A 16895-nucleotide genomic window follows, 5' to 3' on the forward strand; every position below is an offset into this window, starting at 1 on the left:
TCAAGAAAGGGAGTCGGGTTTTGACACCCGTTCTGAACGATTTCCTTGGTAGAAAATAAGCGGAAGTGAGGAAATGTGTATTTTTCCCTTTCCTAGTGGTCAGTACCCTAACCACTTCCCCATAGCCCCCTCTATCCCAGAAAGACTAAGACTCTATGGTTAAATAAAGAAAAAAAAAAAGGGTCTCGCCGACGTCGACGCCTGCGTAAAGGGTGAGGGGTGACCGCGCAGGCGCAGAAGGCCCGGCGTCAACGCACGCTGAGGGGAAGCGGCGGCGGCAGGTTCTGGTGCGGCCCGACTTGTGGGCATCTCCCGGAGTGTAGAGATCGGCGCGGGGACCTGTTTCGGGACCCTCACACACATATTTCAGGTGACTCCTTCCTCTCTTTCATTCATTCCCATTCCCTTGGGCGAGGAGAGGCAAGAGAGTGGAAGCCCCGGGACGGCCACCCCCAGCTCTCTGGTCGGGCCCTTGCTCGCGCGGGAAGCAGTCGCCCCGTCCCGCCCCGCAACGGCAGCCGCGTGGGCCTCATGGCGTGGCGAAGGCGGCTGCGTGGGGAGGGGGAGAGGCGCTCACGTTGAGGCGGGTCTGGGAGGGAGACGGTTCGGCTGCGGCCGCCCTGGCCTCGTGGGCTCCAGGGAAGGGCCCCGCGGGGGGTGTGGCCGCTGCGTCTGGGGAGCTCTGTGACACCCCCCCTCCCTCCACACGGAGGCCTCTCGGAATGATGACCCAGCACCCGGGTCTGCTGGGCCGGCCGGCTTCCGGGCTTTGTGTGCCGGGGCCATCATCTCCTACTTTCCCGGGCTCTTCCTTTTTCCGCCCGCCCTGAAGACCACGCCAGACCCTGGGCGGTGCAGCGAGGCCGCTATCCCATGCTGCTGCAAGCGTCGGGGACTGAGCAGTCCCCCGTCTGAAAGTACGGAGGGGCTGATAGGCACCGTGAAGGAGAGCTCCCATACAGCAAATCTTTTTTTTTATTTAAGGCACACTTAGTTTGTAGAGTTGAGCAGAAATGGTGAAGGAGGGTTACCCTTTTTCATTAGAATCAGAAAATCTCATGGGAAAAATACCTCAGGGATTTTGTTCATCTAATTTTACAAATGAAAAACAGGCTCCGGGAGGTGAAGTGCTTTGATTTTTGAATTCTAGAATTCTACATTTTCAGTTTTGTATTTAAACACAACACAGGGTTTCCAGTCTTCGTTTAAAAATTTTTCCAGAGAAAATCTTCCTTCAAAATGGGCTGGAAATTATTTGAAATTTATTTTGTCTTATGTGTAGTACAATGGATAGAAAATTGGCCTTTGATCCAAGGAATCTGGATTGAAGTGTCACCTTTTTGCTCATATTGGCTGTGTGACTGAGCAAGCCACTTAATTTCTCTGGGTTCTGAGCACCTCTCAAACTTGGTTGCAGACAAAAGTTCAAGATTTCATCATATCAGTAAAAATCACATGTCCAGTCCCTAACTGATATATTTTGCACATAGACACACATCTCTCTCCCTTTCTCTTCCTTTGGTAGGACACATATAGTCTCCTTTGGGATGGAACTTTTCCTTTTTACAATTTTTTTCATAGTAAGACCTCAATGATGAATGAGGTTTTGTAGTGTAAGAAATAGTTTCATTTTTAAGTTTGATGGAATGTCTAATATAATTTCTTTTCCCCTTGAAACTTTTTGAAGTTTCAAAAGTGGAACTATCTTAATTTCATCCATTTGAGAATTGTTTTTTCTTAATCTGTTTTACAGGGGGTTAACTCATTGTATAGGGGACATAATTTCAAAAAATCTACTCCAAGCAATACAGCAAATACACAAGTAATTTGTGTGCAAGGTACAGTGTGATAGGGACAGAGGAAAGATTCAGCAGAATACTCTTAAAGAAAATTTGAGGGAGAAAACATTTCAAGCTGGGAAGAAAAGGATTTTAACCAAGGTGAAAAGGAAGTGGATTCTAGGTGTGGTTTACATGAATTCTTCAGGGATACCTGGTAATGTAGTTTGTCCAGGACTCAGAAATGAATAAGAAATAAGACTTGAAAATAGTGTGAAGTCAAATTTTGAAGGGGCTAACAGCCAATATATTGTACAGACAATAGACATCCATTTAAAATTTTTGAATGAGAAAGTACATATAGGTGTTAAGAAAACAAGATAATTTGTGAAAGATGGTTAGACAGACTTAGGTTATGAAGACCTATCACCATTGAAATAGCACAAATGCTTCAGTATCCCCTCTAGTGTCCACAAGTAACCCTAGTGATGCGGTAACATGGAAAATATGACTAGGAAAGTAATGGTTCCAGAGATAGTTACTTAACTATTTCAAATGTGTTACAGTGAGAACCAAAGGATATTCAGAAAGGGAAATTGGCTAATTCTCGGGAGCAAGAAGCAAGATTGAAAAATAAAAAGCCATAAGAATTGGAAAAATGTTATTATGGAATTCAGGATGAACAGTTAAAAAACAGGTAGCCAAAGAAGATTTTGTAAATAATATGGAAGAGACTTTTACCTGATTGAGTGGAATGTGTTGTTTGGTTAGATGATTTTAATCCCAACTCTTGCAAGCTGAATAAAGATTAGCATGTGATTTAGTCCCTATCTTCCTCAAATTAGAGAACCTGAAGAAAATCCTACAATTGCAGTATCTTAATTTTATTCAATAATAAAGCTATTTACAAAACTGGGTTAGTTACATTGGGAGGGTAGGAAGGGATGGACCACATCTTTTACAATTAAAGAGTAATGAGAAAAGTGGAAGTCAAGGTGGTATTCAAAATTTAAAAGTTGAGAGAATAGGCTTGAATCTGTGGTATTGAATATAGAAAAATTGCAGGAGGCTATGGGATCACAATATGGATGCATAAACAAATTCAGGTGGCAAAATAGAAAAAACTTCATAGAAAAAAGTAACAATCATTCAAGGGATTTTGGGTTTTTTTGGGGGGGTGGCACTTAATTTAGCTAGCTCTTTTATGTGTCTAAAATTTTAATTGTTATAATGTTATCACAGCTCTTTCCTCCCCTCTTCTTAATAGACATAGTTATACTTGTTTTCAGATAAAAAATAAGCCTCAAATGAGGGAGTTTTCTTTGGTTAATTTTTAAAAATAATATATCCTTAAAAAAAGAAATATGAGTTTTATTTGTATCTGCTCTGAAGGAAGAGTACTTCTAGTTTTACTGTCTTGAAAAATGGGAGCATATTTATAACAACAATGCTGCCCTACCCATCATTTGATATTGCTTAAAGTGGAGTATTATTATAGTACTTTACTCCTGTCTAGTACCTTTCATCCTTAGTTCTCAGTGTTTTACAGATACTAATTATTTTTTACAATATTTCCTTGAAACTACTGTAAAGACACACCTACGCTCCACAAAAATCTTTAGCAAAACTAGAAGTAAAATTTGTTCTTGACGGTGCTACTCAGAAAATGGTTAAAATTTGAAAGTAAAAGAGGAAACACATTTTTCTTTTCAGTGGCAAGATAAAGTCATTTCACCATCTTTTCTTAAACTTCTAAATTTTATGTTGGCTTCAATCTGAGCACTAAGTTGGTTCTTTTGTTCAAATTGCAGAATGCCAGGACTAAGTTGTAGATTCTACCAGCACAAATTTCCTGAAGTGGAAGATGTAGTAATGGTCAATGTGCGGTCCATTGCTGAAATGGGAGCTTATGTCAGTCTATTGGAATACAACAATATTGAGGGCATGATTCTTCTTAGTGAGCTGTCTAGAAGACGTATCCGCTCCATTAATAAACTCATCCGAATTGGCAGAAATGAATGTGTGGTGGTTATTAGAGTGGACAAAGAAAAAGGTAAGGTAAAAATAAACTTCTAGGAAATTGTTTTTGTTTTGACAGTTGTGGTTTTTTAATAGTCAATAGTCTTATAAATTGTGTACTTCTGGTAAAAAGTGTCAAGTGCTTTTTTTTTTTTTTTTTTTTTAAATAACCCTATTTTATGATGTTTCTTTTGACTCCTTTAATAAATCTTTCCCTTCCATTAAGGAGATCTAATTAAAGAATAGTCGTCCTGAATCGTAGATTCTGTTGTCTCAATTTGCCTTCTAGCTTATTTCTTTATGCCTACTTTTTCATCCCTGCCTGCCATTTTTGCTCTTAAAAAAAAAAAAAAATCTAATCTTCCTCAAGGCCCCCATCTTAGCTGGCACTAAATCCATGATGTTCTCCTTAATTAATTCAACTAAAAATTATTTCTCTATACTCATATTTTCCTAGAAAACTGCCTGCATCTTTTCTCTGCAATCGTCACAGGTCCATCTTTATATACTAATGCAGATTTCATACAGTTCCCAAGCCCTTATGTGGAACTATATCCTGATTTTCACCTGTGTATTTCTACTGTCTTGCAGCTGGTAAATACTTGATAAATATTAGTTGGGTAGGACATTTATTAAGCATATTCTAAGCAAGAGGATACAAGCTATACACATCACTATAAAATATAATAAAACAGTGATTTGGGGAAAATGCTAATTAGCATATGGGGAGATGAAGACTTCATGTAGAAAAGAATGCTTTAATGAAAGAAGTAAGGAATGAGAACCTTCAGCCTGTCACAGGCATAAAGCCCAGGAACTGTGGAAATGGGGTACCATAAATGAGAAATCTAAGAAGGTTTCTGTGTATAAGGAAATAATGTCTAATCAGACCAAAAGATTAGGATGGGAGCCAGTTTGTGAAGGTAACAAGAGTTTCTGTTTTGTCCAGTAAGTGATAAAAAACCACTGAAGTTTTTTTGAGTAAAAAAGTAACAGGATGAAAACTGCTTTAGGAAAATCATTTTGACATCTCTGTAGAAGATGGTTTGGAAAAGGGAAAAACAAGGTTAGGAGACCAATTTGGAGGCTATTGCAATAAGTGAGATAAGGGCCTGAACTGTGTGTTGGTCAGTTTGTGTCCAACTCTTTGTGACCCCATTTGAGGTTTTCTTGGCAAAAATCCCAGATCATTTTACAGATGAGGAAACTGAAGCAAACTGAGTGAACTGACTTGCCCTGTGTCACACAGCTAGTAAGTGTTTGAGGTTGGATTTGAATTCAGGGCTTTTTTACTCTAGGGCCAGCATTCTATCCACTGCACCACCCAGTTGCCTCACTGTGTGATGTGAAGAGAAAGAGGATACTGGTACAAGAAATGTAGATGGAGAAACAGCACAATTTAGCAACTTATTAAGTATGTGAGGGGAAAAGGAAGTAGAAGGTTTCCATCTTCTACTTGGTTGGATAAATGGAAGAATACTGGTATTCTGCATAGAAGTAGGAAAATCCAAAAGAAGTCTGGGTTTGAGAATAAATTCACTTTTAAATGTTATTTAAATTGACAAGCTTTCTAGTTCAAGATGTCAAGTAGATATGGAGTAGTGAAGTCAGTCCTGGAACCCAATAAAGAAATGGGATACATGCATCATTCTGGGAGTTGTCTGCATAGCAGTATAATTAAACCATGGGAGATCTGATCACCTAGTACAAGACCATAGAGAAATGAGAGAACAGGGCCCAAGACAAAATCTTGGAATTTACCAACAGTTAGGAGTTATGAAATTAGCCAGGAAAGGAGACTTGAGTAAGTGGTCATAATAAAGAATCCAGGAGGAGAGCATTGTTAACACCATAAAACACTGCAGAGAGAGCAAGGAAAATAAAGATTTGGACAGGACCATTAGATTTGGCTATCATTGGTGATTTTGTAATCTGTTATAAGATTGAAAGTCTGATTGTAGAGGGTTGAGATAGATAACTTGTAAAAGTAGTTTCTGAGAGGGAATGTTAGGTGAGTTTTTTGCAGGGTGGGAGAGACTTTGACATGTTTGTAAGTATAAGTTATAGATTGAGAAGGGGAATATATGATCAAGGATTTACATGTAGAAAGCTTGGTCTTGAATAAGTAGAAAGGCTGTTTATACCAGAAGCTGCTAGAGTAAAGGAAAAGAAGTCATGTTTTAAAGGGTTATATGATAAACAAGGAGAGAAAAGTAAGTTTGAAGCAGTCTCTCATTTCAGTAGTGTGACTTAATCTTTTTTTCCCCAGCAAATCTAAAAAAATCATCAACAAACATTTCCATATGCAAAGAAAAATGGAGATTGTATATAAAACCATAGATTGACTACATCTGGCTTATTATTCTTATTAACATACATTAAATCCAGCAGTAGGAGCCAGATGATGTTAGTTTTCCAGTTAGAAGTTGGCACAGAATAAGTGGTGATTGGAAATAAGCGATTTGACCTTAGAAGTAGTTTAGAGTTGAATTAGCTAAATAAGAAATTGAGAATTAGAGAGGAGAGAACGAATACAGATTGAAAGCTTGTTGAATTTATACTGTACAATATTTTTTTGCCACTTCTTTATGGATCATTTTATAATTATTCTGTTTCACATGTTTAACTTCAACTGAAAGAGATTATAAGCTTCTTTAGAACAGGAACTCAATCTTAAATTTTTCTTTCTCCTTTATGGAACTATCCATAATGCTGGCTACCTACCTAGAGGTACTCAATAATTAGTGATTGCTTGATGCTATAAAATAAGCCTCTGTCTTTCCTTTTTAAATTTAAAAAGCTAGAAGATAATTTATATTACATCCTTTGAGGACAGAATGCAGGCTTGCACTTTTTATTCCTTCTATTATACACTTCCTAACGTTTAAAAGGATAGGTTGGTCACTATTTAGTTGGTCTTTTTTTCTCCCTAAGGCAAAAACTAACAACAGAGTATAACTTTTTCTTTGTAACTCCTCTTAGGTGACTGTCACTGTCTTTGATTACTTGGATAGCTTTTTTAATTTTTATTACTTTCATGTGTGTATACTGGATGACAAATCAGGTTAAGTTGCATTCTAGCATTTCCATTTAGGAACTCTGCATTGTTGATCTAGGCACTAACACAGCCTCAGCTTCTTCAAATGTCTCAATTTTCAGAAGAGCAGATAAATTCAAAAACTGACAAATCATCTTGATATATACATCTGAACAAAATTAAATGGATTGTTATTACATAACACTTTAAATGGATAAAGTGTATCCATAGTGTAACTAAATGGATAATTTTTTTTTTTAAGCACTTAGAAAGGGAAGCAGTAATCACTGAATTAATATTGGTTCACTAAGAAAAAATTATGCAATGCCAATACTGCTTCCATTGAGTTCAATCCACCAAAAATCTAAGTGCCTGTTTTATGCAGAACATTACACAACAAAGGAAGATAAGAAGACATTTCTGATCTTAAAAAAAAATGGGAATTAGATAGATATACATAGATAGTACAAGAAAAAGGTCATTACTAACAAGGATTGAGTCAAAAAAAGGGTTTCTGTAGAAGGTGGAACTTGGATTGGCCTTAAAGGATAAATAGAAATTTAAAATGAATTCGAGGGAAGAGAAGATGTTCTAACTTGAGTAAAGGTAAAAGTACAAGAACAAAGTTTAGGGCATATTAGAAGCATAATGGCTTGGCCAGATTATAAATAATACACAGGTAGGAAATAATGAGAGAGTGCTTAAGGACCTTGAACTCCTGGCAAATTATAGTTCTGCCATAACATTTGTTTCAAAAGGGTGAATTTGTTCCAATGTGAGTGACATATTAAATATTTTTAGTTATAACACAAATTTTGAGTTTGCTTTTATACCTCTATATGCAAACTTCAGGTGTTTGTCAAAGTAAAGGACTGTATTTATTTGTCTCTGGTGGTGTAGTAGAAACTGTGAGTAAAAAAGAATTGAGGCTGGTGCACATCAATCCCATTCCCTTCTCTTATGCTGCAGACTGAGCAGCAGTTTGGGGCATTTATTTTATTTAGGTATTTCTTAACCACTTAAAATATAAAACTTTACTACATTTTTTTTTTAAATGTTTCTTTTTTTTAATGTGTCACTAACAAGTTTTGGAATGTTATTCTCTATAAACATTTTATCTTTAAGCTTTGTTATTACATAATTTTGCACAACATATATTGAGCTGTAGCAGAATTATCTATAATTTGACCATTACTCTGTAAACTGGTAACTACTAGTAATTTTTGGATAAATCATAATAAAGAAACAACTTGGATAGTGAAGGTGGAGAAAAAAATACAAGAGGGTTAAGTAGATTAGTCAACAACTATTCCTAAAGATTGTTAATTAATGTGTGGCCTACATATCACTGATTCTGATCTTTCCTTCATCCTTCTCAATATTTTTTTCTCCAGTGATTTACATGAATATATGTATATAAAACTTTCAGATGGGCCCAAAGCAAGGAGTGATCAGTGTGGATCTAATTTATGAGGCGATATTCAAGATATAGCAAAGCTTCAACTAGTAATTAATGATGTTCTGAAGCTAACAACCTGAAATATGCATGGGAGGAGTAAGTAAAGTCTCAATTTCAATTTGAGTTGAGGCAGACTTGGATTAACAATGTATTCATAGAGTTATAGGTTTTAGAGTATCCAAAAAAACCTTAAACTTAGATTTTTTAAAATCCATTTAAGAAGCAAGTAGAAGAACTAGGATTGAACTTCAAATCCTCTGACTCCAAATTCTAAATATTTATCTTGAGAGTGAAAATTAATAATTTCATTGTTTAGAAATCCTAATTTTTCTTAATTTCCTCATGTCAGGCTATATCGATTTGTCAAAAAGAAGAGTTTCTCCAGAAGAAGCAATCAAATGTGAAGACAAATTCACCAAATCTAAAACTGTAAGTTTAATATTAGGAGACAAATATTTGTTAGTGTGTTGTGCAACCAAATTGCCTTCCCATAACTTAAGGGAACATACATGATTGATGGCATGTTTTATTTTAAAATAATATGAATTAATAAGATATCCCTAGGTTTGCTGTTGACTTAAAAATTGTCAAAGTATTCTCTTGGACCAATAGAGCATTTATGATATTAAGGAGACTCTTAAAGATGTACTCTTTAATAATTTTATATCTAGGATAAGGAAGTGGAGTAACTTCCAAAAGTTAGCATTGAAAGTTATTCCAAAATAGCTTTTAGCCAATTTAATTACAAGTAATTTCTAATTTTATTAATTATGTAGCCTTTTTCTCTGTAAGTTATAGAATTTTAGATGTGCTTATGTTCCTTTTAGCTCTTTTGGGGGAGGGGGAGATAAGGATCATAGATACATCCTTGCTTTTTGTTTTAAGGAGGAGTAGGACTTGGGTAACAGCTTACAAGATCTCTGAGCTTGGAAGGACAGCAATGGATCTGTAGACTGGTTTGTTGTAATTGCTGCTTTTTGCTTTTCTGTTTTGTTTTGTTTTTTCCTTCCCTTTAATCTTTTCTGGAAGTGTCCCTGCATGTTAGTCATGGGCCAAGAGAAGCCTTGAGGTAGATTAAAAGCACTGACTTTGGAGTCAAAAGACCTGAGATTGGTTCCTGGCTCTACTACGTAGTATGTAAGTGCTTTGTCAACTATGTAGTGCTGTATAAATGCCAATTATTACTATTCATTTCACTACAATTCTAACTCGGAGGCCTCAGGATGATATGTAGGTTACTCTGGGTTCATTATAGCAACTCATGAAACAGTCTACTAAAAAGTGGAGATGTAATGCCATCTGTTTTGAGGAATACCCACATGGATCCTTGAAGTCTTATTCTCTTCCATTGATGCATGCTTCATCATTTCCATATTTTAGTTATAACATTTGCCAACTGCAGTCCAAATTTCTCTATTCATGTTTGTACTATTGTATCCTCTTGCTGTTTTCCTAGGATATTTATCTTTTGTACTTGCTAATTGAGTTTTGGTTTTGGTTTCGGTTTGGTTTTTTTGGTTATTCTCATTTCAGAGGTAAGTTCCTCTTTGTCCCATGCCCTCTCTAAAATAATGTTAAAATCCTAATAAATTAATGATGAAAAAATTTCTAGTTTATTACCTAATACTGCTTTTGTGATGCTGGGGAAGTGATTGAACTTCTTTGAGCTTCTTTATTTATAAACTGAAGATGTACTAGTTTATAAAATCTTTTCCATCCCTAAATCCTATTAGTCTCAATGTGAAGAATTAATCTCTCCTACTGTAACAATAACCATTCAAATTTATTTTCTTTCTCATGGAGAAAATGTGTGTTTCAAATAATGTTCCTTTTGATATCAACCTTTTATTACATGCAGACATAGACTTAATACATGGACTTGAATTGCTATGTAATCAAATGAACAACAACAAAATGTTGAGTTCTACATTAAAAAATTCAAACATTATATTCATAGTATATTTTTATTGAGTAGGCTACACCAGAGTAAAAAAGCAAAAAGCTGCCTCCAAAATCCTTTTTTGTTTGTTTGTCTTGTTTTTTGAGTTGACACCATTGGTCTACACCAGAGGTCCTCAAACTAGGGCACACGGGCCAGATGTGGCAGCTGAGGATGATTATCCCCCTCACTTAGGGCTATGAAGTTTAAACACATTAAACAAAGTGTTTTTACTATAGTCCAGCCTTCCAACAGTCTGAGGGACAGTGAACTAGCCCCCTGTTTAAAAACTTTGAGGACCCCTGGTCTACACTAATGAAATCACAGGTTCAGAATTTTTTCACCCTTCCCTAAAAACAAAACAAAACTTTTTACCTGGTTTTTCTTTATTTTTTTCCAGGGGAGGGAAGATTAGGGGGAAGAGAAGCAGGAATTGTAGTTTATAAGTGATATACTCATTGGTATATACATATTCTATTTATATACATTTTCTCTCTCTCTCTCTCTCTCTCTCTCTCTCTCTCTCTCTCTCTCTCTCTCTCTCTCTCATAGTTTTAATTGAATTTCATTTATAAGTTAAACAGGGTAAGGGAGTGAAGAATGTGGAGCAAGATCACCAGGAAATTAACACAGTCTAAAAAACAAAGTAATAGTAATACAGATAAGCATTTTTCAAATTGTTAAACCTATCTTTTTGATTCCAGGTTTATAGCATCCTTCGCCATGTTGCCGAGGTGTTAGAGTACAGTAAGGATGAGCAACTGGAGAGCCTATTCCAGAGAACTGCCTGGGTTTTTGATGACAAGTACAAGAGACCAGGATATGGTGCCTATGATGCATTTAAACATGCAGTCTCGTAAGAACCTTTTTAAGAAATTGCATTTCTACTTTAGTAGAAGGGGGATGTGCAGTGTCTTAATGCACCTGTTAACCAACATTTAATAGTTTTAAAATACAGTAAAATCTTGTTTTTTCCATTGATGCAAATCAACAAGTATTTTATAATTTATAATCTTAGGCAGTTGTATGCAGCATTAAGAAGTTAAGTGACTTCATCACATAATTTTTATTTTCTCAAGTAAGAACTTGAATCCTGGGTCTTCCTTATTTCAAGGTTAATAACCCTTTTATATTCTATGTCTCACCATGAGTGGAAAGATTTTCCACACCACAGATACTGCCAGGTACAGATTGAAACTATACTTCCATTTGGTTTAATGAAATTCTTTTTAATATTTTCCTTAGATTAATTTCTTAAAGTATAATCACAAAAACTTTAGGGACTTTTTTCTTCTATGACCACATAGATCTTTGAGGCGCCATTCCAGAGCATCTATATTCTTTTATCCACAATAAGAATGGATTATTAAATTAGTAAAATAGTTTGTGGGTTTTTTTTTAAATAGTCGCAAGATAATTTAGATGCTTTTAATATGAATCTTGGTATTTTTATTCTGTTTTATCATTAGTACCTTCCTGCACTCAATAGATAAACATCACATCGGGTAATTGCATATGAGGTTCTCATTTGAAGACGAAATACAAAATTTTTTGTTTTCAGTCCCTTGGGACAGTCCATATTTCCCATGTATTTTTTAAGGAAATAATGTTTGTTTTTATATGTGACCATATAAATAGTGCTTATTACATACCACATACTACTTAGAGATTGCCTTTGTCTTTAAGGCACAAACAATATACATAAATAATAGACACAATGGGGTGGAGAGGAGACTACTTTTAGCAGCTGGAGAGAGCAAGAAAAGTACTGCAAAAAGAGATACATGTAGAAGAAGATTGGAAAGATAGAAAAGAAGTAGGAAGGGGAAAGGATTGTTAAGTATCAAATAGAGAAGTTTAAACCTGATCCTAGAGGCAGTAGAGATCCACTAAAGTTTGTTGAGTTGGGGAGCTAACATGATCATATAACTCCCAAGTCACTATGCCAGGTAGTATAGAAGAATTAGAAAATTCTTCCTAAATTCCTAATGAAATTACCCATCTTCCTCAGACCCCTAGAAATTTTGTTTCTAATAGTTTGTATGTACTAACACAAATCAATATTGGCACATTCAATTTTTAAAATTTACTTCAGAGACCCTTCAATCCTGGATGGACTGGATTTGAATGAAGATGAAAGACGAGTGCTGATTGATAACATAAATAGGCGCTTGACACCACAAGCTGTCAAAATTCGAGCCGGTAAATAAGATTTTTTTTTTTTTTTAAGATTTTGCATTCAGTTAAGAAAGCTGTTATTCATCATTATGAATTTTACTAATAAAAAGTTGCTGTATAATCAAACAGAATAATAGCGAACATTTATGTAGAACTTACTCTGTGCCAGGCACTGTTAGAACCATGGAATTATTATTTCAGTTGCCCCTAACCACTTTGCAAGATAGGTACTATGTGAGGAAATTGAGGCAAAGAACTTAAGTGACTTCTCTAGGGTCACATAGCTATTAAGAGTCTGAGGCTAGGTTTGAATTCTTGTCTTTCTGGCTCCAGAATCAATGCTCTATCTATGTGCCACTTAACTGCCTCATATAATAATGTAAAGTGAAAAAGTACTTGCGAACATACCAGTCTTTTGATCATTTCCAGGAAAGAATACTTAGAATATACTATTTTGCTGATATTGAATTTTCACAAAATAAATTTATACCAAAGTTATATTATACCAATTAAGTCTATTATGATTATTAATCCAGTAAACTCAAAGTGATGTCTTAAATTTACATTTTTAATAGTTTAGTTATTGGAATAATTTGTGCGAGAATAATAATAAATAATGAGATTACAAAATGATGTAGTTTCCATTTTGCTGTGTAGGTGAAGTAAATGAAATATGATGAGGGTTCACATACAGAAAACCTGTTATGTCAGATTTTTAAAAACTTACAGTGAACATTCTGTTATCTATTTCTTAGATATTGAAGTAGCTTGTTATGGTTATGAAGGTATTGATGCTGTAAAAGAAGCTCTGAGAGCAGGTTTGAATTGTTCCACAGAAAACATGCCTATCAAGGTGAGTAACACCTAACCCATATATAAAGTCTGCTCTTACCTTTCTATTCTCTTTATAAGAAAGCAGTTTTTTTATTTTATGTATGTTTCTTATGAAAATCCCGTAGATGAGTTTGTGATTGTTGCAAAATTTTTTTTTCTCTTAAGGCAGTTGTTTAAAGGGTAAGATTGTGAAAAGAGATGTCCATCACTTAGGTCCTAATGTTTCTAAACTAAACGGTATTTTAAAATAAAAATCTAAAACTAATAATCTACTTAATATAATTATGCTATGAAGAGTTTTGCTTTCATTGTATTCATTCAGCATTAGTTGAAATTGTCTTCCATTCTCTTGTAGATTAATCTGATAGCACCTCCACGATATGTGATGACCACTACAACCTTAGAGAGAACAGAGGGCCTCTCTGTCCTCAATCAAGCTATGGCTGTCATCAAAGAAAAGATTGAGGAGAAGAGGGGTGTTTTCAATGTTCAAATGGAGGTGAGAGAAGTGTTATGCATAAGACTCTTAATTAGTACCTTAATTTATTTATATGTCATTATGTTTTTTATTTTTTTGGTGGTAAATTAAGCATTATGGCTATTCTTATTAATAAAATTAACTTATACCTGACTTGGCAAAAGTTGAAAAATTAAAATCAAACACTACAAGTATTTGGACTTTGGATTAAGAAAAATTAGAGCACCTCTTAATTAGTGTGTTTTGTTTGATGGAGAAATAGCCCTTTAGGAGGGAAAATGAATAAATATTTCCAGAGTTTGTTATGTATAACTTCATTTTCTCCTTTGGGGTTTCATGTACAAGTTATCTTCTCCTTATTTTTAACTAAAAAAGAAATGTTAATCTGAAAATAAAAGGATTAGATTTATGTAATTTCTAAATTCTCTTATATCTCTAAAAGCTGAGATTGTACAATTAATTTCTCTGTGAATCTCATTTTGAAATTCAAACTTTTATCCACTTTTTGGTGGGATTTTTAGATTTCCTAGAGCAGCTAATTACAAACATAAGTTATTTTTACAAGTTATAGTTATGTTTATGTTTTAGTATAGTAAAATACTAAATGATCAATTTTTTTTTCTTTAATTTGAAAAATATTCAAGAATTTCTTGTATTTGTAACTGTTGATAACATTAGCATTGATTTTGAAATTGTCAAGTACTTTGTAAGGCAATTATTATGACAATTTCCATTTTGAAGAATTTGATACTAGACATTAACTTGAATCTTAAATTTTGTATAATATATTAATCCTCCTTCCACAGCCCAAAGTGGTCACAGACACAGATGAAACTGAGCTTGCAAGACAACTGGAAAGGCTTGAAAGGGAAAATGCCGAGGTGGATGGAGATGATGATGCTGAAGAAATGGAAGCCAAAGCTGAAGATTAACTTTTTGGGAAAAGGTGTATGACTGGAGGAACACAGACCAGCCCTTCCTCGCCTTAGACACCCTAGACTTCAGAGTTTTCCAGTATTGAAAACTTCAAAGCTGAATATTTTGTATTTCAAAGTATTTAAATGTTTCAACAGACCAGCATGTGAAATGCCCTCCCAAATGCTGGCTACCTTCACACATTGAGCTCTTTTGAAGGGAGTGGCCTAATTTCACTAGAGACTAAAACCTCACAAACTGAGATCATCCAAATAATTGGGCCTGAGGTTTTCCATGTCTACTTCCCATTGGCAGCCCCTCCCATTTAGTGCCTCTTTGAAATTTGCCAGGAGCACCAAAAGCAAACAATTCCAATCTTTCTACATTCATTGTATTCAAACGAACATTCAATAAATTTCTGGGATATTTAATTAGGCTTCTTCATTCTTCACTCCTATTAAAAACATTCCTCCTGAAAGTATAATGGGAATAGGAAGTTAATAATCTAGTTTAAAATATCTGGATAGGTGAGCAGCTGGCCTTTGGATCATATTTCAAAGAAAGAAGAAAGGATTAACTTTTTGGATTAAAAAAGTTTCTGCTAGAAAAAGAGAACATTGCAATATTCTTTCAAGAAAAGCAGAAACGAGTAGTAATCTCACAGTAAGACTGCTGTAGTTTGGATACTGGGCATGAAAAGATTTAGGCATTTGAGACCCTTTAGGATGATGGTTCTTAAAATGGAAATAAGTGATTGTACTGTACCTTTTGACTGCCTAAAAATAATAATCGGAAAGTGGGTGTGATTTACATCATCTACATTTTGTATTTGTTTCACTTGATATTAGCCTGTAAGTTTTAATTAATAGAATGTGAAAGGGTAGCTGTTCCTTTAAAATATTTTTGATTGGAACTTCAAACGAATGTTGACTTCAATCTTTATAATATTTAACATTGGAGTGATTTTTTAATGGGGAAAAATAATTAAAGATGTATCATAAAGGGATGCAACTCCCCAAAAAGGAATAATTTGTATATTACAAATTTTGATGGCAGTATATTTCATTGGCTTTTTTCCCCCCTTTGAGGTCAAGCTAATTGAAATTAATAGAATTTAGATTGTTAATTTTATTGTGTTTTGCATACTTTTAAAGGTAGGTAGGAAAAAACAGAAATAAGTGGCATTGTCACTTGTTGGATATTTTTGTATGATCTCTTTGATCATAGATTCAGTCTCTGTTATCAGACTATTGGAGCATGTAGACCTTTTAGAAGGTGACTATTGAAGCACATACATAAAATTCAAGTCAATCTTATTTGTAATTCAATTAAATATGTACTGAGTGCCTAATAAAAGGCACTTTTCTGGTGCTGTTTCAAGGTCAGACTTATTTCAGTTTTGGGGGGGTTGGAGTCACTACAGCTAATGGGAATATGGAATAAAAGTGAGGAAGAATATTTGAAAAGATAACTGCCGGGATATTCTAAAAGGAGCAGGAGATGGTACTTTCTTCCCTCTCATATCTATAAGCTGTTTCTCTACCTTAGGTCTGTAAAAATTGCTCCTTAATAATCTTTTTTTACCTTTACTTTGCTTCTGAAAACAAGTATTCCTCAAAGAAATAAACTAATTAGGGTAGGGCACTCCCAAACATAGCTTGGAATGGAAAAGTGAAATGTAATCAAAAATTTTCTGTTGATTTTTTTTTTTAGAGTTTGAAAGTCTAGAGTGGGGTAATGCATGGAGTGCACAGAGATGATAAACTGTGAACGCCAGTGGAATTTATGATTGAGACTATTGTCCTCTCCTAAGTGAATATGGAATGTTTTATTTCCAACATTACTTTTAAAGGAATAGATCTGTGCAGATATGTAAAACATGATGGAAAAAATAAACATGCTAGACTTTAGGCATGTACTGGTAAATGGCTTAGTGGCATCTTTATGTATAACATGCAAAATTTGTATGTGTGTTTTAAGCCAGTTCTTAAGAAACTCAAAGGAAATGAGTTGGCACTTCAGAAAGCTACCACGGGTTTCACCTACGGACTTAGATGTTTTTGGAAATGATGCTAACAAGTTAAAGATTAACTAGCAGCTAGGTGACACAGTGGACTTGGTTGGGGTTCATTTAGGGAGGTCAGAGTTCAAATCCTGCTTAACATGACAAGCCTAGGGCAACTCACCTAACAGCTGCCTCAGTTTCCTCACCTGAAAAATAATAACACCAATCTCCCAGATGCTTTCAAGATCAAATG

At 35.0% G+C, this 16895-nt stretch overlaps 1 protein-coding gene across 4 annotated transcripts; it reads left to right on the forward strand.

Moving 5' to 3' along the window:
* The first annotated feature begins 133 nt into the window (after positions 1 to 133).
* EIF2S1 (eukaryotic translation initiation factor 2 subunit alpha) lies at positions 134 to 15068 on the forward strand. 4 transcript variants are annotated; one of them, XM_031952772.1, is made up of 8 exons: positions 134 to 370; positions 3590 to 3831; positions 8643 to 8722; positions 10937 to 11088; positions 12328 to 12434; positions 13166 to 13263; positions 13600 to 13743; positions 14529 to 15068. In XM_031952772.1, the coding sequence occupies exons 2-8, from the start codon at positions 3591 to 3593 to the stop codon at positions 14652 to 14654; spliced, it is 948 nt and encodes a 315-aa protein (XP_031808632.1). In that variant the 5' UTR covers positions 134 to 370; position 3590; the 3' UTR covers positions 14655 to 15068. The 4 variants fall into 4 exon arrangements, with proteins under 4 accessions (XP_031808632.1, XP_031808629.1, XP_031808631.1 ...); XM_031952769.1 differs by lacking the exon at positions 134 to 370 and adding an exon at positions 743 to 917 and having other exon boundaries at positions 14529 to 15038; XM_031952771.1 differs by lacking the exon at positions 134 to 370 and adding an exon at positions 950 to 1122 and having other exon boundaries at positions 14529 to 15038.
* Positions 15069 to 16895: the final 1827 nt, after the last annotated feature.

This window comes from Sarcophilus harrisii, chromosome 2 (assembly GCF_902635505.1).
Source record: "Sarcophilus harrisii chromosome 2, mSarHar1.11, whole genome shotgun sequence".
NCBI classification, from domain to species: Eukaryota; Metazoa; Chordata; class Mammalia; order Dasyuromorphia; family Dasyuridae; genus Sarcophilus; species Sarcophilus harrisii.

Excerpts from the sequence above, each read along its gene's own strand:
- EIF2S1 (XM_031952772.1), top strand. The coding sequence starts at position 3,591 with ATGCCAGGACTAAGTTGTAGATTCTACCAGCACAAATTTCCTGAAGTG. Across the intron at positions 3,832-8,642 it reads TAGAGTGGACAAAGAAAAAG|GCTATATCGATTTGTCAAAA; the intron begins GTAAGGTAAAAA and ends TCCTCATGTCAG. Across the intron at positions 12,435-13,165 it reads AGCTGTCAAAATTCGAGCCG|ATATTGAAGTAGCTTGTTAT; the intron begins GTAAATAAGATT and ends TCTATTTCTTAG.